Source organism: Eublepharis macularius, chromosome 10 (genome assembly GCF_028583425.1).
Source record: "Eublepharis macularius isolate TG4126 chromosome 10, MPM_Emac_v1.0, whole genome shotgun sequence".
NCBI lineage: Eukaryota > Metazoa > Chordata > Lepidosauria > Squamata > Eublepharidae > Eublepharis > Eublepharis macularius.
Genome location: NC_072799.1, coordinates 84,411,851 through 84,435,675, shown reverse-complemented (window position 1 = coordinate 84,435,675; position 23,825 = coordinate 84,411,851). Strand labels below are relative to the sequence as shown.

The following is a 23,825-nucleotide window of genomic DNA, read 5'->3' as shown; positions in this document are numbered from 1 at the left end:
CTTGGTAACACATTCATCTTAACTGCTGCAATCCTTCCCAACCATGACAGATTTAGTCTGTTCCATTTAATCAAATCTCTCTCTATCTGAGTCCATAGTTTTTCATAGTTGTTTTTAAATAAGTCTATATTCTTAGCAGTCAGTTCGATTCCCAAATATTTCACCTTACTTGTTACTTCACAATCCGTTATTTCCGTTAACAATTGTTGTTTCTGCTTAGTTATATTTTTGCATAATATCTTTGACTTCTTTTTATTAATATAAAAACCTGCCAAGTCTCCGAACTCCTTAATCTTATCTATCACTTTTGGCATGTTCTCCAATGAGTCTTCTACAATTAACATTATGTCATCCGCAAATGCTCTGACCTTGTATGAATAGTCCTTTATTTTAATTCCTCGAATTTCTTCATCTTGTCGTATTTGTATCATCAGGATCTCCAATACCAAAATGAACAGCAGTGGAGACAACGGGCAACTTTGTCTTGTTCCTTTACTTATAATCAATTTCTTAGTCGCTTCATCATTCACCACAATTGCTGCAGTCTGGTCTCTGTAAATTTCCTTAATTGCTCTAATGAATCTTTCTCCCAATTGTAGCTTTTCCATAGTGGCAAACATAAAGTCCCAGTTTAAATTATCAAACGCCTTTTCAGCATCAACAAAGAAGAAACCAACCTCTTTGTCACAGCGCTTATCATAATATTCAATAGCATTAATCACTGTCCTTAAATTGTCTCTGATTTGTCTGTCTGGCAAAAAGCCTGCTTGTTCCTCCTCAATGACTTCCGAAAGCCACCCCTTCAGTCTCTCCGCCAGTATCTTCGCAAAGATTTTATAATCATTGTTAAGTAACGATATAGGTCTGTAGTTTTTCACATTAGTCAAGTCTTGGCCCTCTTTGGGGATCAATGATATATTCGCTTCATTCCAGGTATCTGGAATCCGCTGATCCTTTAAAACTCCATTGATCACCTCTTTTAGGAATGGTGCCAGTTCGTTGGCCATTACCTTATAAAATTTCGCTGTAAGTCCATCTGGCCCTGGCGCCTTTCCTAGATTTGCAGATTGTATTGCCTTGTTTAGTTCCTCATCTGTTACTTCACTGTTCAGTTTATTTCTCCAAGCTTCCGAAATTACTGGAAGTTTCATTTTCTCCAAATATAACGCTATTGACTCTTTATTTACCTCCTTCCTATTATACAACTTAGCGTAGAATTTGTAAAAGGCTCTACTAATGGTAGTCTGTTCCAAATACGTTTTATTATCTTCGCAAATTCTATTTATTATTTTCTTTTCCCTTCTCTTCTTCAGTTGCCATGCCAAATACTTCCCAGGTTTATTTGCACCTTCAAACGCTTTCTGATTCAATCTTTTAAGATTCCACTCCAATTCCTTATTATTCATTGCTGTTAACTGTTCTTGAAGTATTTTAATTTCTTGATATAATTTCTTTTTCCCTGGTCTCTTTTTTAACTGTATTTCTTTGGCTTTTATTTTCTCCTCAATCTCTTGTCTTTTCTCCTCTTTCTTCTTTCTTGCTCTACCATTTAAGTCCATTAGTATGCCCCTTATAACCGCCTTATAAGCGTCCCAAACTTTGTCAGTTGGTACTTCTTTATTTACGTTGTATTGTATGAAGAACTTTGTCTCTCTTCTCAACATCTCCATATTCTCTCCTTCCTGTAGCAAGTCCTCATTTATTCTCCATGCTTTCCTTTTTCTCCTTTTCCCTAATTTCCACATGATTGGATTATGATCTGAGCCTACCATCGGCATTATTTCTACCTCCTTAGTCCATAACGCTAAGTCTTTTGAGGCCCAGATCATATCAATTCTTGATAGTGTACAGTGCCTTGCGGAGTAAAAAGTAAATTGTCTACTTTTAGGATATTCTCTTCTCCATACATCTTCTAGAGTCTCCTGTTGTATCAAGTCAAAAAAGAGCTTTGGTAATAGTCCTCTTTTCTTTTGTGCAGTTGTTATCTTTTTATCTAATTCCAAGTTTGTCACTCCATTGAAGTCTCCGGCAAGAATTATCTGGTCGTATGAAAGATCATCTAGTTGCTTCCTCAAATCCTCAAAGAAGCTTTCCTTTGCACCGTTAGGTGCATAAACTCCGACTACCAACACTCTCTTTAAGTCCCAAGTACATTCCACTGCAATAAATCTGGCTTCCACATCTTTCATTACAAATTTTGGCTGTAGCTCCTCTTTTATGTACAACACCACTCCTCTTTTTTTCTTGTTGGAGGCCGCTACAAATTCTTTGCCCAATTTTCCTGATTTTAAATATTTTACATCCTGCTTTCTGATATGGGTCTCTTGCAAACAAGCAATGTCACCTTTTTGTTTTAATAGCCAGTGGAAAATATTTTTTCTCTTATTCGGTGAGTTTAGTCCATTTACATTCCAAGATAAAACTTTACACTCCATACTCATAGTCTTGTTGGTAAGTCTTTTTCATTGTCCCTTATAAATCGCTCCATCTCTCGCTCAGATCTGATGTGCTTTTTGGCCCCTCCAAACTCAAAGGACACACCTTCTGGTAACTCCCATCTGTACCTGATTTTCATGTCCTTCAAGATCTGAATTAGCACTTTGTATTTTTTCCGATCTGATAACACTGACCTGGGTAATTCCTTCATTATGATAATCGTCTTGCCATCAATCTCCAATGGATCTTGAAACTGTTTTGTCACAATCTTCTCTTTCATATTTCGTGTCGTAAACTGCACAATCACGTCTCTTGGTAATTTCCTCTGGGTTGCAATTCTCGAATTCACACGGTATGCCACATCTAGGATAGCCACAACTTCCTCCTCCTCCTTCCCCAGGTATTCAGCTAACACCTCAGTCATCTGTTCTTGCGCTGACTTTCCTTCCACTTCTGGCAAGCCACGAAAACGTAACTGCTTCTCCATGTGTTTAGTTTCTGCAACTGACATTCTCCCCCTCATCAGTCTCATCTCTGTTTGTTGCGTGTCTGCTAAGTTCTCCATCGCGTCTTCTACTGTTTTAACTCTCTGCTGCGTTCCTTGTAGTTCACTTTGTATTGTTTCCATACCTTTTTTCACTTCTGACAGCTCCGCTTTTACTGTCTGTGTAACCTCTTTAACCTCTTTAATCAGCTCCAATTTCGTGTCCTTAAGTTCTTTAATCACATCTAAAAGTTTTTTATCCAGGTTTTCTATTGCCGATTGCCACTCTTTTTTTGACATCGTGGGGCTTGCTTTGGCTCGCTCCCACGAGTCCGCTCTCTTCCTTAACTCTGTGGCGTAAAATTTAATGTCCTTTTATTTCAAATGTCCCGGTCTTCTTGCAAAAATTAAATTTTAAAGAGTCCAAAATGTCGGGCATCTTTTCTCTATGGTTTCTCTATGATTTTGCAATCCAAGATGGCCTACTTCCTTTTCCGCTGAGGCCGCGACCCTTCCCCTTTCAAAGATGGCGATTCCCTTCTTCCTGCCCTCCAGCAAGGGCCGCTTCTCTCCAGCAACTCTATTGTTGTTACGCACTTCCTGTCTCCCAACTTCCCACAGTAGGTCTCGCGATGGTGTCTTTTTCTCACAGCTCCATAACCGCAAGTATTCAAAACAATAGTCCAATTCCTTTAATAACTTCTTTAAACTGAGTCTCTTTTCAAATACAACTCTTGCCAAGTCTTCCCCTCTTTATCGTTAGCCTGTTGCAGTTTGAAAATCTACTTTTATTCCTCTCTGCTTTAATCAATCTGTCCCGTAACAGAAGATAGTGATCTTTACCTTCTCATTCACTTTTCTCGGGTTGTAATCGCTGTTTCGATTTTAGCTTCTCCTCTCCGTTTCTTCCCCCAATCGAAGCTTGGGTATGTAGGTCTTATGCCAGCCGAATTGGCCCCAGAACTGCCACAGAGATTGTAGCCGACCTGTCGCAGGGTGGGACCTCAAGGATCGGGGGGGGGACCCGTTGTGCAGAGCCCCCCCCTCGTCCGAGATCTAGCACACCCTAGGGTCTTGAGCATTCTTTGCCTGCTCTCCGCCTGAGAGCAGTCGGCCGCGGGCTATTTTTCCCCCGCCGGCCACTTAAAACGACAGTCCGGTCAGCTCCGCAAATGGAGCTGCGTCAGACCTCCATGAATCCCAAACCGGAAGACGGCCATCAGCCTTTCCTTGTAGCACTCAGTATCCACACCACAATCATCCTTGTTGCTCTCTTCTGTACCCTCTCGATTTTGTCCACATCCTTTTTGAAGTTAGCCCTCCAGAACTGCACACAGTACTCCAGGTGTGGCCTGACCAAGCCAGTATAGAGAGGGGCTATGACCTCCTGTGATTTCGATGCAATGGCCCTTTTGATACAGCCCAAGACTGAGTTTGCCTTTTTTGCCACCGCATCACACTGACTGCTCATATTTCGTTTACAGTTCACTTTTACCCAAGATCTCTTTCGCATACACTACTATCCAGAAGTGTATCCCCCATCCTGGATTTGTGCTTCACATTTTTGTGGCCCAGATGTAATAGTGTGCACTTATCTATGTTGAATTGCATCCTGTTCACAACCACTCACTTCTCCAGAGTATTCAAGTTCAATTTGAACTCTATCTTCTTAGGTGTTTGCCACTCCTCCCAATCTGGTATCATCAGCAAATTTAATGAATAGCCCCTTTACTCCTTCATCCAGATCGTTGATAACAATATTGAAAAGTACCGGGCCCAAAACCGAGTCCTGTGGCACCCCACTGGACACCTCCCTCCAATCTGATGAAACACCATTGAACACCACTCTTTGGGTGCGGTCCTCTAACCAGTTCCCTTCCCACCGAACTGTCCTATAGTCCAGTCCTCAGCCTTCCAGTTTACCCATTAGAATGTCATGGGGAACCTTATCAAAAGCTTTACTGAAATCCAGGTAAATCTCACCAACAGAGTTCCCCCGATCCAGTAAGCTGGTCACTCGATCAAAGAAGGAAACCAGGTTGGTCTGACAAGATCTGTTGGGGACAAAACCATGTTGACTTCCCTGGATCACTAAGTGGTCCTTCAGATGCTTACATATCAATCCCTTTAAAATCTGCTCTAATATCTTCCCAACAACAGAAGTTAGACTGACTGGCCTACCAGTCTCTCTAGAAAGATAAAACAGTTTTATTGAGGTATATTCCATCCATAGCAGTATCTTGGAGAAGAGAGAACTATCCTAATCTAAAAAGTCACTTTCCCTATGACTAAACCATGGCCTGAAATAGGCAGCAAGGCCGAAAGGTGAGGCTCTGTGGATAAGGCCTTCATGGTGGAGCACAGAGGATCACATCTTCCCCCTGGAAGACCATGAAGCAAGAGAGAGAGAAAGAGAGACAGACAGACAGACAGACAGACAGACAGACAGAGAGATCTCCCTAGTGTCAGGATCTCTTTTGAGGCTCATGTTCTTAACCAGAGTTACGCCATGTTTAAATTGTAGTTGTTGAGCTCTCTCTCCCTTCAGGTCCAGATGTTGTTTTGACCACGTTTTCCGTGGGAGAAAATACTTCTTATCTGTCTCTGCAGCCAAAGACCTTGGCAGCCCGGGCCTTCCCACATCCACGTTCCCAGCGTACAAAACTATGGGGGGAGGCTGGGAACGAGGGGTTTGATGTATTGCTGGTTTCGTTTTGTATCTCATTCTCAACAATGCCTTGGTTCAGTCAAGTCTTCTTTAGGCCTTGAAATATGGACGCTTAGTCTTTCAATAAACCTTTTGAAATCAAGAAACTTGTGCTTCTTGCAGAAGGGGGAGACGAACTCTAGATAACCGGGATTCCATAGTCTGACACCTAGAGGCCCAGAGACAGAGGAGGAGTCAGGAGGTGATCTCACCTTAGACAAAAGAGTAGCAGTTTACTTGGCTAGAGTTACACATACATACAGAGAGACATGCAGCTCCCCCAGTGTCCAAGGCATGCTGAGTTATCTGTTTCTTCCAACATGAGAGACAAGACATTTGCTTGCCTTTGGAATACCCTCCCCCTTGAGACTTGTCCGGTGCCGCCTACTTGTCTTTCTTTTAGGTGTGAGACTAAAAGACATCCTTTCATCCAGGCTTTTAATTAGGGGTTTCTCTTACTGACTTTTTAATTGTCTGCTTCTGGTCTGATGTCTGCTTTATGGGCATTTTTAGTGCAGTTTTTCAAGGCTTGTTGTTTTACATTATAATTGTAATCCCCCTTGAGCAGAATTCTGAAGAAGCAGTGGGGAGAAATGCTTTTTATTTGTACATTTGGAGTATGTCAAAACCCTCACCCCCGCTTTCAAGAGGTGTCTCTTAGCTAAGAGCAAGTAGGAGGCCGGAAGGAAAGCAAGATGCCTCTAAGCCACGTGTAGCCTTGAACTTTAGTTATGCAAATAGAGTCAGAAGACTTCCTGTAAAAAGCTTACCCTCCCAGGGGTGTGAGTGTGGGGGGGGGCAGAGACTTGGAGGACTAAAATGCCAGATAGGTTGCTTCCTGGAACCTCCAGGGAAAGCCTCTCTGATTTGCACCTTTGACCTAACCGGGATGTGGGCAAAGGGAGAGAATAAGAGCCAAGCTACAAGTGACAAATGACACTTGAACAGCAAGTGAACAGACTCATGTGTATTCCTCCCTTGCGGAGTGCAAGTGAAGCGCAAGTGAACAGGGAGGAATACACATGAGTCTGTTCACTTGCCATTGAAGTGTCATTCGTCACTTGTAGCTTGGCCCCATGACTTCCTGGCACAGGAAGGAGGCTCTCTTTGGCTGATTTGAGCTGGGAGCTGAAGGGACTGAGATCTGGCTCCTTGCAGGCAGCAGCCTTTGGCCATGGGAAGGCTGGAGGCCTAAATCATGAGGACATCCCAATCAACGTGAACATTCGAAGACCGAGAGCCTGCCCAGACAGAAGGTCTAAGGGCCAAGCTACACGTGACGAATGACACTTGAACAGCAAGTGTATTTCTCCCTGTTGACTTGCCCTCCACTCAATCCACTTGCTGTTCAAGTGTCATTCGTCACGTGTAGCTTGGCCCTGAGTTAAGCATGCACAGCAGGAGGGACAGAGGACTCGTGTTTTTGCCCGATTCTTTCCGAGTTCCCTCGCTTGCTTGGTGCTATGCTTAAAAGTGTGAAAGCATTTTTTTTCTCCCTTTTCTTTAATAAATACTTTTAAAGTCTTAAATACTGTTAGTGTTTCTCTATACCACATAGACTTCCACTGCTCAACCACGCTACCTAAAACAGCTGCCATGGAAACAGGATGGTCTGTTGGCAATTCACTGACACACACACACACACCCAGTGGTGCACAAGTGCAGTAGACAGTCCCTGCAATAGCCAGGTGCTGGGTGGCATGAGACTGGGCGTAAGGCAGGGATCAGAGGGGCAAGCCTGCCCGGGGAGTGGGAAGTCTTGGCCCTCTCCATAGGCAATTTTCTCCAAGGTAGAATTGCCAGGTCCCCTTACCCTCCTGGTGGGAGGAGGGAACCAGTGCTTACCTTCTTAGCATTCCCAGGATGCTCAGAGCATGAGCAGTCCCACACTGACACAATGACATCATTTCTTGGAAGTGATTTAATCGAGCAATGCGGGGAAGTGCGCACACGCTTCCCAGTGGACCAAGTTGGGCTCCAAACAGACTTAATTTGTTCTGTTTGGGGCCCAAATTGGCACACTGTAAAGTATGGGAGCACTTGTAGAGTGGCATGATGACATCAGTGACATGGTCACTCCAGTCCCGGAAGCACACCCAGGAATCCCATTCCCCACCTGTCTCCCTGCCAGCTAGGTAATTGGTGGGGAAGGGAAAGGTGAGAGTGGGGGATCTTCTGCCCCCACTGGGGAAACCAGATCCCTACTCAAAGGCCAAGTAGTGGTGGCGGGTGCAAGAGAGAAGGAGCGAAAGCCCCCTTGCTGTGCCAGACAGGGACTTGGACTGTCACTGGTTGTCCCTAGGCACCCCAGAGGGGAAGGAGGGATGGTGCACATGGGTCAACGGGGCTGCTCTGTCACAGGCAGTATAGAAATATTCAAAATAAAAAACGTGCCAAGAGTTTCTCTGTATCATACTGCCATGGGGTTTAGTTGCTGTCCAAAGCAGTTTACAGACTAGCCTTAAGGTTGCTTTGTTAGTCTCCATTAAAAAAATAAAGAACTGAATTTGAAATTTGGGTAGGGAAGGGACCCTCGTCTCCTTTCCTGCCCACTGATTAGTCAATTGTGGTCTCTGCTTCACTAGTTTAAGTCATATCCATGTCGCTGCAGTAATTATACAAGCAGAACTTTAATGTTTTGAAAAGATAATATTTGACGATTAACACCCTTTATACCCAAATCCAGTCTTTCATGACTACAGTGGCTATGGAATTGCAAGGAATCACTTGGCTAATGTGGATTTTAACTGTCCCTTCTGTTCTAAATCCAATTAGATTGTAGACAGTTGACAAGTGAAAATTACTTCTTAATCCACCTTTGTTACTCTATGTACTCTGTGAGAATGAAACAACAAATTTCTTCTTCTGTTCAAATGAGTAGCTATAGAAAGCAGAGAAGGAAAATGAATCAACAGTGATATTAAAAAGCAGAAAACCAAGTTCAAATTGTTAGGGAATCTTATTGATCTGCCTCAATTATATTTCATTTTGTTACTGTTCTACGCTGTCCCATAAGTGCAGATTTGTAGTTCTTAACATTTTATGTTTGAACAAGCTGGACATGTTGTTACTCTCAATTGATTCTGCTCCTTGGAAGAGTGGCAGAATCCTTTGGTTTGTACGGCAGAGAAACTACCAGAATGCCCTTGCCAAAATTTGTACAGGGGGGCATTGTTGACATGAAATTATTAATCTTTATTTTTCACATGTAATAGTTTGATTTGGTGTGTAAAACACTCTGCTGTTTCACACACTGATCTTGTTTCATGTTTAAACATTTTTAATATAAAAATTGATCCTGTTTCATAACAGTCTGGAAGAACATATGCATAAGAATGATTTTTATTGGACTTTATTACATCTTCCTTTTTTTCCAGTAAGATTTTTCCTTTAACCCTCTTATTACACGCTCTGGGTAGATTGCTGTCACCAGCATATTCCAAAATAGTTAATTTAAATTTCCCCTTTAATAATGTGCCCAAGCCTGAGGCTCCTTCAGAGGACTATGTGGCACTGAGGATAGGAGTGAGATGTAGGAATGGCGCTCTCAGGCTGCACACAGCTTGCCTGTCTATACCAGAAAAGCAGACTGAATCTTTTCTCTCCACTCAGTAACCAAAAACAGCAGTTCACTCCGCCCACACTCTCAGTCATCAACCAATCATCTCACTCACTCATCCCATTCTTTCACCTCCATTTTTAATCTGTACCATACCAAACGTTTAAACTCACACACTCTTAAAATCAATACTGACATTTTTTAGCAGCCTGGCTCTGAATGTTCCCAGTTAAGATAACATTATTTCATCAGATTGGAGGGAGGTGTCCAGTGGGGTGCCACAGGGCTCAGTTTGGGGCCAGGTACTTTTCAGTATTTTTATCAATGATCTGGATGAAGAGGCAAACAGGCTACTCATTGAATTTGCTGATGATACCAAATTGGGAGGAGTGGCAAACACTCAAAAAGTTCAACAAGACCTGAATACTCTGGAGAAGTGGGTGGTTGTGAACAGGATGCAATTCAACATAGATAAGTGCACAGCATTACATCTGGGCCACATAAATGTGAAGCACAAATCCAGGATGGGGGATACACTTCTGGATAGTAGTGTATGCGAAAGAGATCTTGGAGTAAGAGTGGACTGTAAACTAAATATGAGTAGCCAGTGTGATGCGGTGGCAAAAAAGGCAAACTCAGTCTTGGGTTGTATCAAAAGGGGCATTGCATCGAAATCACAGGAAGTCATAGCCCCTCTCTATACTGCCCTGGTCAGGCCGCACCTGGAGTATTGTGTGCAGTTCTGGAGGCCTCACTTCAAAAAGGATGTGGCCAAAATTGAGAGGGTGCAGAGGAGAGTGACAAGAATGATCAGGGGTCTGGAGACTGAGCCCTACGAGGAAAGGCTGAGGGCCTTGGGAATGTTTAGTTTGGAGAAGAGGAGGTTGAGGGGGGACATGATTGCTCTCTTTAAATATTTGAAAGGCTGTCATTTGGAGGAGGGCAAGGAGCTATTCCAATTGTCAGCAGAGGATAGGACTCAAAGCAACGGGCTTATATTACATGCAGAAAGGTACCGACTGGATATTAGGAAAAACTTCTTCACGGTCAGAGTACTTCAAGGGTGGAATCAGCTGCCTAGGGAGGTGGTGAGCTCCCCTTGGCAGTTTTCAAGAAGAGGCCGGATGAATATTTGTCAGGGATGCTTTAGGCTTGTCCTGCATCAGACAGGGGTTTGAACTAGGTCTGTATGTCCCCTTCCAACTCTGTGATTTTGTGAAGACTAATTAATGCATGTTTGGGGTTAAACACTTCTGACTAAGTAACTAAGTAAAGGTATCACAAAACTAGAAGAAATCCTAATTTCTAGTTGCCGCTTGCCTCACCTCTGCAGATGGGGGTTCAGAGAGCAGGGCTTGAAATGCACATCTTAACCAGTAGGCTGGATAGTATGGGAGCAGTCGGTTTTTCGGGTACCTGGAGATAAGCCACTGTAATGTGCTCCCAGTGCCAAGACAGTGTAAACCTGATGCTTGTGCACTGCTGGCAAAAGGGTCAGGAATGGGCAAGACTGGGAGTGTACCAGTCTTTGGTCCACCTCCTCCCCTAGCTGGAAAATAATGTTATGCCAGTTCCACTGCAGCCACAGAGAGTGGGAAGAGAGCACCTGCCAATCCAAGTATTTTGGAATTCCTTGGAACTGGGGGAGGCGAGGACGAGACCATGTGCTACCCTGGCTGTTTATTGTTTAACAATCCTCTCCTGGTTGAGAGAAAAATACATGCACCCATCTGGCCAGTTTGTTGTGGTGGTTAAGAGAGCACGGGACTCTAATCTGGAGAACCAGGTTTGATTCCCCACTCCTCCGCTTGAAGCCAGCTGGGTGACTTTGGATGAATCACAGCTTCTAGGAGCTCTCTCAGCCCCATCCACCTCACAGGGTGTTTGTTGCAGGGATAATAATAACGACATACTTTTTAAACCACTCTGAGTGGGTGTTAAGTCATCCTGAAGGGCATTAAATAAACCGAATGTTGTTGTTGTTATTGAGAAGATTGAGTTTGGTTTGCTTTACAGCTGTTCTGCATCTAGTGACAGACAGACAGACAGACAGACAGAGAGACAGACAGACATATCTCCAGGACACAAGCCAGACCCAGGGGTATGGTTCAATGGCACATGAGGTAGCAAACTTGCTGAAGATAAGCAGATCTTGGTCACTGCCCAGATGGGGCACTTCCTAGTACCCACAAACGGCACCTTGAATTTCAGAATGGAAGGAAATAGCACTCACACCTTACCTAACTAGCTAGCAGGGCATAAAAGTGGGAGCCACATCCTTATTCCCCTTATTCCCTGTGCCAATCACAACGGCAGCAAAACCAAGCCATCTAGAGCTAAGGGCAAGGGTGCCTGCCGACTCAACAGACTCCCCAAGCGTGAAAAAGGCCACACCTTGGACTAGGGTTGCCAGGCCTTCTCACCCTCTGGATGGGAGGCAAGGAACCTGGCACTCGCCTTTTTTGCAGTCTTTGTGCACGCCCCCATGCAGTGCGATGACGTCACTTCTGGGATGTGATGTCATCATGCTGCCCTTAGGAATGATCCCATGCTCTGCAGCGGGTCGATTTCAGCCCATTTGGGGCCAAATTAGGCCCATTGGAGCCTAAATTGGCCTGCTGTGAAGCATAGGAGCTCTCCAGGGCCCTCCTGGCAGCGCTCCCACACTCTAGAGTGGGCTGAATTGGGCCCATTTGGGCCCGAGATCGGCCCACTGTGAAGCATGGGAGTGCTGTGGGGGGCCCTGGAGAGCTTCTGCACTTCACAGCAGGCCAATTTAGGCCCCAAATAGTCCCACTGTGGGGCGCAGGAGATTGCCCGTGCTGCCTGGGAGTGCATCCCAGGAGAAGTGTTCTCCCACCTTTTCCTCTGCCAGCCAGGTAGCGGGGATGGGGGGTGGGCAGTAAGGGCAAGGCATCCCCCACCTCCAGCAGGGGACTGGCAACCCTACCTTGGACTTGATCTTTTGCTCTCTGCCTTTGAGGGGACGGTCTTCTCTAACAGTTGGAGATTCAGCCCTGACCCATGGACAGACCATTACCTGGTGAACTCAAGGGTGGATATGACCCTGTTATCTCACCAGCTAAACTGGTCTGCTCACGAAGGCTCGTGGATGCTCTTGGATTCCTAAATGTGCTAGGGGATTTTTAGAATTCCAAAATCAGATCCTATTGAAGCTGAGATGGTAGCATGGAAACTGAAGCTCCTTAAAGCTATTGACAAGATTGCTCCTCACCGACTCCTCCCTCCCTTGCAGAGGAAACCGACTCTGTGGTTCAACACAGTGATAGGCGATTTAAAGACAACTGGAAGATGTTTGGAAGATGCTGGCGGAAAACTTGTGCTGAAACTGATAGAGCATGCTACAAAGGCCACTGGAAGATGTATGAAGCACCAGCAACTGCAGCAAAGAAATGTTGCTTTTCTGAAACCATTGCATCAGCTAAATCACGCCCATCCCAACTGTTTAAGGAATCTCAACACCATTTGGCCCCTAAATCTGAACCTTCCCTGGGTCAAGAACAGACAATTAGGTGTGATACTTTTGCATATCTTTTTGCTGATAAAATAGCCCGAATATACTCTGATCTGGATGCCACATGTAATATAGGTGAGCCAGAAGTAATACTTAACACTCCATCTGGTCTGTTTCTGAACAATTTTGATCCAGTCACAGTGATAGAGACTGACAGAATTCTAGCACCTGTGATCCTTGCCCATCCTGGCTACCAAAATCTTTGTAAAGAAGCCCTTGATAGCTGTCATACATCAGTCACTAGCTCAAGGCACCTTTCCTCTAACAGGACATCCTCCTCTTACTACTTAAAAAAAACATCTGTAGACAAAAAACGATGTAGCCACTTATTGCCCAGTCTCTAATCTACCCTTTCTGGGCAAGGTGGTTGAGAGAGCAATAGCTGACCAACTCCAGGCCTTCTTAGACAACTCTGGTGATTTGGATCCTTTTCAGTCTGGTTTTAGGCCAGGCTATGAGAAGGAGACAGCTCTGGCGGCTCTAATTGATGATTTCTGCCTAAATGGCCTAAAGGCCATGCTTCATTGTTCTTCCTCCTGATTTATCTGCAGCCTTCCTGCTCAGGCATTTGGAGCCAGAAGTAAGTATCAAGGGCCATGCCTTCGACTGGTTTAAATCGTTCATCATGGGAGAGACTCAGAAGGTTTCTAATAGCAACCAGCTAGCCTTGTGGGGATTATTGTGTGGAGTTTCACAAGATGCAATCTTATCCCCCATGCTATTCAACCTCTATGTAAAGCCTTTAAGAGAACTCATGTGCAGCTATGGAATTAGATGTCATCAATATGCAGATGATACCCAGTTCTATATTTCATTATTCAAATCCTCTGGTGATGGAGTAGAGGTACTGAATCCCTGCTTGACAGCTGTTGCCAACTGGTTAAAAATGAATTGAAATTGAACCCAGACAAGACAGAAGTGATGCTGGTTAGAAAAGCAGAGATCTTGAAGGACATTGTGCTTCCAGCCTTTGATGGGGTTCAGTTGACCCTGGCTAATAAGAGCTTAGGGGTTACTCAATCCGGTGGTACTGCAAGAGAAGCAAGTAAATGCAAGTGACTGTGACACTGAGAGATCTCTGTCTTTTGGTGCTACACCTCTGAAGATGCCAGCCACAGCTGCTGGCGAAACGTCAGGAACTACAATGCCAAGACCACGGCAATACGGCCCGTAAAACCCACAAAAACCAAGTAAATGCTGCTGCTAAAAAGGACTTCTCACAACTCAGGCTTGCCTGGAAGATGACACAGGTGATGTGGCCACCTGAATTTACAGGACATTAACATTAAGACTAGACTACTATAATGCACTGTACATAGGTCTCCCCTCAAAGTTGACTTGGAGACTCCAGGTGGTGCAGAATGCTGCAGCTTGTTTACTCTAAGGAGCTAAATGGAGCCTGCATATCATTCCCATTCTGCAGTCACTCCAGTGGCTTCCCATCAGTTACCAGTGAAGGTCATGATGACTATCATGTTCAAAGCCCTTCATGTCCTATCTGTGTGACCACCTGTCCCTCTAAGTTCCATCATAGCAGCTTGACTCATCTGGACAGGACCTCCTGCAGATACTGCCCTGCAGTTGGGCGAAATCAACAGCTCCCCACACATGTGCTTCCTCTGTGGTAGCTCCCACCTTTTGAAATGGCCTGCCTGGAGAGGTGAGGAAAGCTCCCACTCTCTTTGCTTTCCACAAACTATGCAAAACTGAATTATTCCAGAAGGCTTTCTACCCAGATTATAGGGCTGTGTTGTAAGAAGTAGCCCAGAGATGCTTTGATCGGGGCAAGGACTTTACACTACTCTGCTGGGCACTGTCTGCTATACTGTCTCATAATGTAGACATTATTATTATTAGTAGTGGTATTAACAACAACAACAACAACAACAACAATTTAATTTATAGCCCACCCTCCTCGCAAGCAGGCTCAGGGCAGGTTACAACAGGGTAATAATTCAAAGATAAAACATTTAAATACATTAAAATACATTTAAATCAGTCATTAATATGTACAGTCGGACCCCAGATGGCAGCCTCCTCCACTCTTCTCAACATAACATAAACAAAGGGAAGAGGGGGTACAACTGGTGCTGTCACTGTAACTTTGCATATGAGGGGGCAGGTCTTTATGTAGCCCCCCCGCAGCAGGAGACTAGACATGGGATTACTAGGGAGTTTCCATGTTGCTAAACAGGCCATGTAAATTAGTTAGACTTGGTTGTAGAAAGATTTCATCTCTGTGCTTGGCTTTATGAATTTTTTTCATTTTCTTCTTCCATATCCTATTATTTCTCTTTCACAGGATGTCCAAACTACTGCTCATTATTGTACTTTGCTCAATGAATGTCCTAGTTGTTGATCATATTGTATTTTTCACTTGCATTGTGTAATTCTCCTTGGACCTCAGCGAGAAAGGAGGGCTATTATTAAGAAGAAGAAGAAGAAGAAGAAGAAAAAGAAGAAAGAAAGAAAGAAAGAAAGAAAGAAAGAAAGAAAGAAAGAAAGAAAGAAAGAAAGAAAGAAAGAAAGAAAGAAAGAAAGAAAGAAAGAAAGAAAGAAAGAAAGAAAGAAAATATTCCTTTGGAAAGTAACCAAAAGAAAAATATAACCACCACAAAAGAACTGATGAGAACTAAATATATTTCAGGAGCAAAGAACGATGAGGACAGCTGAGTATCAGAGCCAAACTAGACTTTTCAAGTGATACAAGTTAGGATACAAGTGCTTGACCTGACTCGCTGTCACATGTAACAACTAATCTAAACTGGGTTTACTTACCAAAAAGTGGTCAGTTGGGCTCTGGAGCACTGTGAGGGAAGAGGAAGGGCTTCCAGCTTCCTCACTTATCAATTTTTTCCAACAAAAATGGCTGCAGGGGACACATGAAGCCAGAGAAAGGGACAAATAGCCTTCCCCGTATCTGTTTCTGCCGGTGAAAATGGTGCAGTAGGGAAACTGGAAGCCCGTCCCTCTCCCCTCACTATGTTTTGGACCCACCCAGAGAATTTTTTAGATGAGTAAACTCACTTTATATGAATTGTTACTTGTGAAAGCAAGTAGTATCAGGCACCGATGTCCCAAGTCATGTCCCTTATAATGTCTACTTAATCTATTTTTTAAGGATATTTAGATGCTGCCTCTTCTGAGTCCTGCTGGAGGCAGTTTATAGTTAAAATCAAGTCACAATATTAAAATCAGGCCATTAATAACAAGCCATAAACACCATAAAAACTAGTCATAAAACAGAAGAAGACCATTAAAAAGATGGTAATATAAAATTCCAAATTAAAAGCTTGGGTTAAAAGATGTTGTGACAGACAGGACTAGTTCCAGCTCTACCTCTCCAGGGGAACAGCCAATGAGAGCTGGCAGAATGCTGGAAGATCAATTAAGGCAGTTAGCATGGAGGAGGAGATTTTAGAGCTGCTAAGAAGAGGCAACAGAGATATAACTGGCAATTGACATCTGTTCTTATATACTATAACAATCCTCTGTTATAACAACAATATATCTAGGTGTTTTTAAATCATTCACTCCTGTCTTAAACATCTTGTAAATAAAAGTCATTCTTGTTTATGTTTTAACCCCGCTTGGCTCAAAGTTGTTGGCTGAACTGGATGGCTGAAGGGGAAACAAAACACACACATGAACCTCAAGCATTTTGGTCACAACCAGGGGGCCTAAATTAATGAAATGATAGCAGCATATATAGGAAAGTAAATACTGGGCTTTCTTTCCCAAATAGTCCTGGGCAGTAGCTGGGTGAGGGGTGGGGCATGTAGGGAATTAGCTGCCTGTCTGGTGGGGCCTCTGGAAAGAGAAGAAAGAGAACCCGATGTGGATTTGGGCCAGAGATCTCTGCCCAATTAATAGAGGTTAGATAGGTGAGGTACGGGGACTGCCCTTACCTGCCTGTGTAGCCCTAAACCAGTATGGGTTTATGGTGGGTAGCGGGGGGTGGGGGGTCACAGATGTGCTTTGGCATAGCACCTAAAATAAATTAAGGCAGGTGCCAGGTGAGCTTCAAGGGGGACAGTGTTTAAGAAGTGAGGTGTCACCAGAGTAAATGCCCTGTCTCTTGTTGCACAGAGAGCAAGGTTTGAGAGGTAGATCTTTACTGGCAGGTGGGATAGTATGGGATGGGAGTCTAGTTTGGGTCTCAGTTACACGGAGAAAGGAAAGTGGGGAGAGAAGAAACAAGCTTCCTCCATGCCATCTTCTGGGCAGGAAGAAGGGGTCACTGGGGGGTAAGGGGGCAGGTAGTTGTGAATTCCCTGCACTGTGCAGCGGGTTGGACTAGATGATCCTAGGTGTCCCTTCCAACCCTATAATTCTATGACTGAGAGCTTATAGACAAGACTCATGGAAAAAGAGACTTTGGGGAGCAACTTGAGAATTTCAGAATGTTCCTCCTTCTCTCAGCCCCACTTTCAGTTTGTTTGGTATCTATAACCAAAATAATATTTAACGGTATCACAAAGACACCTTTAAGCATCACTTTGACTGTGTTTTAATATGCCATGAATCTGTATAATGCACAGGACTAATTCTGAATTTAAGACTACTCAATCATCTTCACATCGTTATTACACACCAAATTTTGCTACACAAAACAGGCAGTGGAGATCTACAGTGATGAGGAAGACACTAACCGTTGCTAAACAAAAGTTATTGTTATCCATAAAATACCACGATGAATGTACTGATAATAGAGCCAAGGGATTGTCAAAGTGCACATTCCGTAGATTTGTATGATAAAAAGAGATAACAAACACTCTCTTCGCTAAGGCAAATAATACTTTATCAAAACAAACGACAGAAGGAAAATAGTATGTCACCTCTTTTTAAAATTACACAGTAAATCTACAACGCTCCAAGACTGAGTATTCATTCCACAGTAGACATCTCTTATGATTATCAGGGGCACTGCTAAGGAAGGATGTTTGCTTTGGACTCATGTTACGATCCATCAGGAACAACTAAGTTTCTGGTAAGTTTACTAGTTCTACGCACCAGCATGGGGGTGGTGTGGAGGGGAGTCATTACCTTTCCTCCTTTTATGAAGGTCTGTAACCCAGAAAGAAGTAAGTAGAAGCACTGTTCCCTCTCTGGATCAAAAATCTTTGAATTATTTAAAATACCCCAGTGTTAACCCCTCCCCAAACACAGATAAAATATTCTGATTGACTGATTGATTAAATCTGTAGTCCACTCTCCCCATGAATGGGCTCAGAGCAGATGACATCAGGATTACATTTACATTACATTTTTTACATTAAAATCGTAATAAATAAACAGTTCAGTCACAAGACAATCCTAGATGGTGGCCTACTTTTTCCCAGCCCCAGTAAAACATTTCCATGGGGTGGGAGGTAAAGAGCAGCAGTGGCCCCACGGATGGAAAATCCCCAGCAGGAAACTCACCCCTAGCTCAGCCTCAAACATATGCCTGGTGGAACATCTCCATTTTAGATTATATCTCTGATATAATGGGGCATATTATAGATGCAATTGGCTCTGGGCATAGCTAAAGGGAGCCCTAGACCCTTCACCTTCACCTGTTAATAGTCTTCTGGTCTAGCAAAATGTGGAGCGGTTGCATTTCCTTTGTAAGATCAGGGTCTTTTAGTTGCAGGATATGGGTTTTTCTCTACATCCCATAATGAAAGGTCTGTGATGAAGAAATCTTTCATCAGAATGCCAAATCACTGAATCAGACAGTTTTGGAATAGGGAATCTAATAGAGCCTGATCTCAAATTCCTCATGGCATCTTGCAAAATGCCATTCCAGGGAAGGAATGGTACAGGATCAGTTCCTACAACGAACTGCTAAAGTGTTCACACTTCCATAGACCATGCTGGTGCCTTGACACAGAGAAATGATTTCATTCCACACTTCACCAAAAAGCCATGAAGCTTGACAGCGCTCTTCCAGTTATCCCTAGTCTGTCCATTCCAAGAACTCAAAGGTGTGTGTGTGGAGGGGGAGAGGGAGAGGGAGAGAGAGAAAAAGAGAAGCAAAAATAACTCTGCATATCTGCACCAGAGAGTGCCCAATATTTCCATAATGAGTCTGAATCTCACTAGAAAGAAAGGGTCCTGATTCTGAACTACTGAAGATTTTTGCCCCACAACACAATATGGTTCCAGCCAGGGCTTTTTTTCAGCTGGAACATGGTGGAACAGAGTTCCAGAACCTCTTGAAAATGGTCACATGGCTGGTGGCCCCGCCCCCTGATCACCAGACAGAGAGGAGTTTAGATTGCCCTCCGCGCCACCAAGCGGCGTGGAGGGCAATCTAAACAGAGGGGAGTTTAGATCTGGAGATCAGGGGGCGGGGCCACCAGCCATGTGACCATTTTCTTTGAGGGCAACCCACTGAGTTCCACCACCTCTTTTCCCAGAAAAAAAGCCCTGGTTCCAGCCCAGATTAAGGTTGGCAGAAATCTGTCCTATCCCTAAAAATGACAATGATTAAAACAATTAAGTGGATGACTAATATATTAGGTGGTGATTGACCTGAATTGATCATGTTTCTAATGATATTAGGAGATACAAGAAAGCGACCACAACAACTTCTCTTTTTTAAAAAAAATAGAAACTTTTGTGCAATTCAATCTTGAATATACTAAACATTCGGTGTTTGAAGTTATATGGAACTATCTATTTGGACTTTCCAGTGAAATCTGAAATGGTGCCTCTGATAAATTCTCGAACCTTGCCCATACAGAGAATAAATGGAGAGAGCAGCAAACTAACACCCAGACTCTTAGAATTTACAAAGAAACACATTCTTGGTTCTACTTACCACTGTGAAATTCATAACTTTTAGTATCCAGATTGTCATTGCTAAGTTAACGATCATGGTTACCAACAGCAAGAGGACAAAGAAGTATAGGCACCTCTTTCGCCAGCCATAAATTCCTACTGGATAAAGTTGAGGGTTTTCAGTTCTTGGCAGATTATTTTGCTGTGTTGCTAGTATGTACTGTTCTCGTGTCATCTGTTAAAAATGGGGAAAAAATGAAAGCATTTAAATAAGATCCAGTTTTTTATCTTATGGCATTATAGTAGCACTTTCTGAGTTTGATTATGGGCCAAACTAGGCATTGCCCATGTTTTTTTCAGACTGAATTAGTAGTATCAGAGTCTCTCTATGTGAGGCTTCTTACATGGGGACGCTCGAGTACAGGGAGATGCGATGTTAGCCAGGAAGCATAGCTTTAAAAGACAGAGTCAAAGGCTATGTCAATTTCACCTCTGTATACAAGGGTAGTTTAAAAAGACCCCAAAGGGGAAGTGAAATTGACAGAGCCTTCTAGGAGGCAAAGATGAAATTAACAAAACCCTCTGAGGAGTGATCTTTGCTGGCTATGTCTTTTTGTACTACCCTAGTGTAGAGAGGTGAAATTGACAGAGCTGTTAGCTCTGTCCTTTTAAACTCTGCTTCCCGGTTGAGTCTCCCTACACTTGAGCTTCCCCATGTAAGATGTCTGATGTAGAGAGATTCCCAATTGATCTTTTTTTTTAAATGGAGAGGGGCTGTGGGGTCGTTTAGCCTTTTCCCCAATTCTCCTTTATCTGTCTTCTCCACCTAATGGGGCTAATCTCAGCTCGGGAAGACTAAGGAAAAAACACTGGAGGAGAAAACTAAATACACCATCCTTCAATAACCCTTCTCAAACCTTCAAAACTGTCCATCAGCCAATGAGTATTAGTATCAGCCAATGAGGTAGCAGATTCTAACAGATTGCCTTCATTGTGTTGAGCCGAAGGTGCTTACTAAGAAAGTTCTATCTTTGCAGGCAGACTTCTCAATATTTATAGTCTCGAGGGGGACCCATCCTATTGTTTTTACAATATTCCATCTTTGTGGACAGGTATTGTTGGACATGAATGATCTTCTTATTGAGGGATCCATGACAAGCTTCAGAGGAAGCTTTCTTTTCTGAATTTGAAAAAACAGTGCCTAAGTCAACTTGTTTCCATCCCACCTGTTCCTCAGCTACTAATAAACTTGTAAGAAATAAGCAAAGACATATAAGCACAGGCAGGGCTTTTTTCCAGCTGGAACGCAGGGGAACGGAGTTCCGGAACCTCTTGAAAATGGTCACATGGCTGGTGGCCCCGCCCCCTGATCTCCAGACAGAGGGGAGCTTAGATTGCCCTCCTCACCACTGAGTGGTGCAGAGGACAATCTATACTCCCCTCTGTCTGGAGATCGGGGGTGGGGGCACCAGCCATGTGACCATTTTCTCCGAGGACAACCCTCTGAGTTCCACCACCTCTTTTCTCAGAAAAAAAGCCCTAAGCACAGGCCTAGACATCAAAGTGGAGGAGATTCCCAAGTTCTGACTTGGGAATCAGTAGCTTATTTTCTCACCTAGGTTGGGAAATTCCTGGAGATGTTGGAGATGAAGACTGGAGAAAGTGGGGTTTACAGAAGGGAGGGGCCTCAGTGGGGAATAATGCCATACAGTCTACCCTCCTAAGCAGTCATTTACTCTAAGGGAACTAATCTCTGTCAGTTGGAGATCAGTTATAATTCTGGGAGATCTCTTGCCACCTCCTGAGGGGTGCAACCCTATATCTCACACATTTCCCATTTTTCATCCCTATGGCAAAAAATGTGCAAATATATTTTAAGAGCAACAAGTTGGGACGGCTTAGATTTGTTCTTGTCGCTCAGCAAGCATACTACAACATTATACTGATCCTATTTATAACTATCTTTTCCCAACTCATAATTTGATGCAATTATAAATGTCTACACACACACATGCATGCACACACACACGCATGCACGCACGCACCAGTATCAGTGCCATACTGCAATGATTAAAATGGGAAACTAGATTTAAAAAGACAAAAATCAAACAAATTAAAGAAATCCCAGCTATACTAAACTTCACAGGAATCACAGTGCCTGCTCCTCTGTTTTACTATACATAAAGTTACAAAAAAGAAAAGCTTTAAATAAGGAATGAATGATTTCTAGAATATCTTTTCACATTAATGAAATGAAAAACAGCCTTTTCACTGTGTCTATAATGATGAATTAAATATTACTCGCTATGCATATGATTCATTTTTTAAACACTGAGAAAAGACTTAAATTCTTCAGAAATGTGTATAGACAGCCACACACACATTTTTTCATCTTTCTTCCACGAGGGCTGATCCTGCATGCATGATTTCACTACTACCCCTTCCATCCCATTCACCTTTTTTTTGTGACTGTGCAACAGATATGCAAGTTATCAAGTCCTGCCCTTTTAAACGAGATATTTTGGTTTTGTTTTTATGTTTCTAGATTGTATTATAAGAAACCCTTAACCTACCCCCCCCAAATACTCCCCAACATTACAAATTTTTTAAAATTTGTAGCTTGTTCTTGCCGCAAGTGGGCTTAGAGTGGATAATAACATTAAGCAACAACAATAAAGATAAAAACAACAATGATATTAAATAAGACCATCAACTTTTCAGATTCTGATAAAACAACTTCTCAAGCTTATTCCAAAATGGACAATAGAGTGTAGATCAATAGATCCACAAAATGGAGCAATGGACAGATAGAGGGGCAAGGAAGTCACAAGTTTGTAGAAAAATCTGAAATCTAAAATAAATAAATGGTGAAATTAAAACCCTCAAAATAATAGACACAATGCCTGTAGCTTTTAGAAGAGCGACAGCCATCATTTTGGAGGCTGCCAGACAACCACAGCAAATCTTCCAGTCCTTGGTTTCTTTAAAGCAAAGCCATGGGGGCACTGAGCAGGGGTGGACTTGGAGACCAAAACAGCCATGGGAAGGGTCTTATCCCCCTGCCGTCATTTTACTTGATGTTGGAGGACTCGTGAGGAACAGGCCAAGGCACAACCACTGGAGACTCATCACCACCCACATAATTTAGTCTGCTGCCAACAGGGCCTGGCGCCGGCGGCTATCACACAACAGGTGAAGGTACTGCGCAACTCGGCAAGACTTTCCCCAGGAAGGGAGGGAAGGAAGAGAAGCTGAAGACAAGGGATCAGGTCAAGAAAATTAGCTGGTGGGTGGGAAGAAGAGAACGAAGCAGGAAAGGGGGAAAGGCTACGGGAGCTGCCAGGGAAGGGAAAGAACAAATAGTGGAGGAGGAGATACAGGGGAAATGAGGTCCTTGTGCCCCCCTCCTGTTTGTCATTCGAAATTCTATACATTAAAAGGCTTTCTTTGGAGTACCTGAATTGTACCATCAATCAATCCTTTCATTTTTAAACTCTTCAAAATAGGGTCGCCAGGTTCCCTTACCCTCCTGGTGGTGGGGAAAGGGGGAACCCGGCACACACCTTCTCTCCTCTCCTCTCCTCTGGGAAATAATATCATTGTGGAGGCATGGGGTGTGCACGTGCTTCACAGTGGGCCAATTTGGGCCCCAAATCAGACTACTGCAAAACACGCGAGCACTCTTGGGGCATCCCTCCTGGAAAGTGACGTCATCATGCCACCCTGGGAGTGTGCCTGGGAGGCCTCTTCCTGTACCTTCCCCCCCCCCTCCGGCCAGTTGAGCGGTGGGGGGGGAGGGTAGAAGCGGGGGACCTGAGATCTCTACTTCCAAACCTTCCAGTTAATTTATGGCTTGTTTCTGATGAAAATGGGTTGCTGTGTTAGTCTGTCTGTAGCACTAGAAAAGAGCAAGAGTCCAGTAGCCCCTATATGACTAACACAATTTGTCATAGGGTATGAGCTTTTGTGAATCACAGCTCTCTTCTTCAGATTCTGCCACTCACATAAAAGGGCACAAAGTTTGTCATTATCGCAATATGTAATGCTGAGCAAAGGATCTACCTAAGTGGCTCTAGTGGTGGCTAGAACAGAGGAGGTTTCGCAATGATGTCTGCTGCTGGGCAAACCAATGTAGCATCCTGCTAATGGTTCATGGATTATGGAAAAGGTATGAATATGAAAGCAACAAGAAAAAAATCTCCTCCAGTACATAACTCCAGTTTTAATTTGAAGGAAGATAATTTCACATCCATGGACACAAGCATTCACAACAAGTACTGTTTTAGAAGTTATTATTTATTCAACCAAAGAACATTTTAAAAGCTGTGGAGCTTTT

At 43.5% G+C, this 23,825-nt stretch overlaps 1 protein-coding gene across 2 annotated transcripts in view; it reads right to left on the bottom strand.

The window, feature by feature from the left end:
• The window catches only part of SGCZ (sarcoglycan zeta), a 392,529-nt gene extending 372,805 nt beyond the window's left edge, over positions 1-19,724 (bottom strand). For both annotated transcript variants that reach the window (XM_054990569.1, XM_054990570.1), the window contains exon 1: positions 19,530-19,724. In XM_054990569.1, the coding sequence (XP_054846544.1) occupies positions 19,530-19,724 (195 nt within the window). The remainder of the gene's footprint in view (positions 1-19,529) is intronic.
• Positions 19,725-23,825: the final 4,101 nt, after the last annotated feature.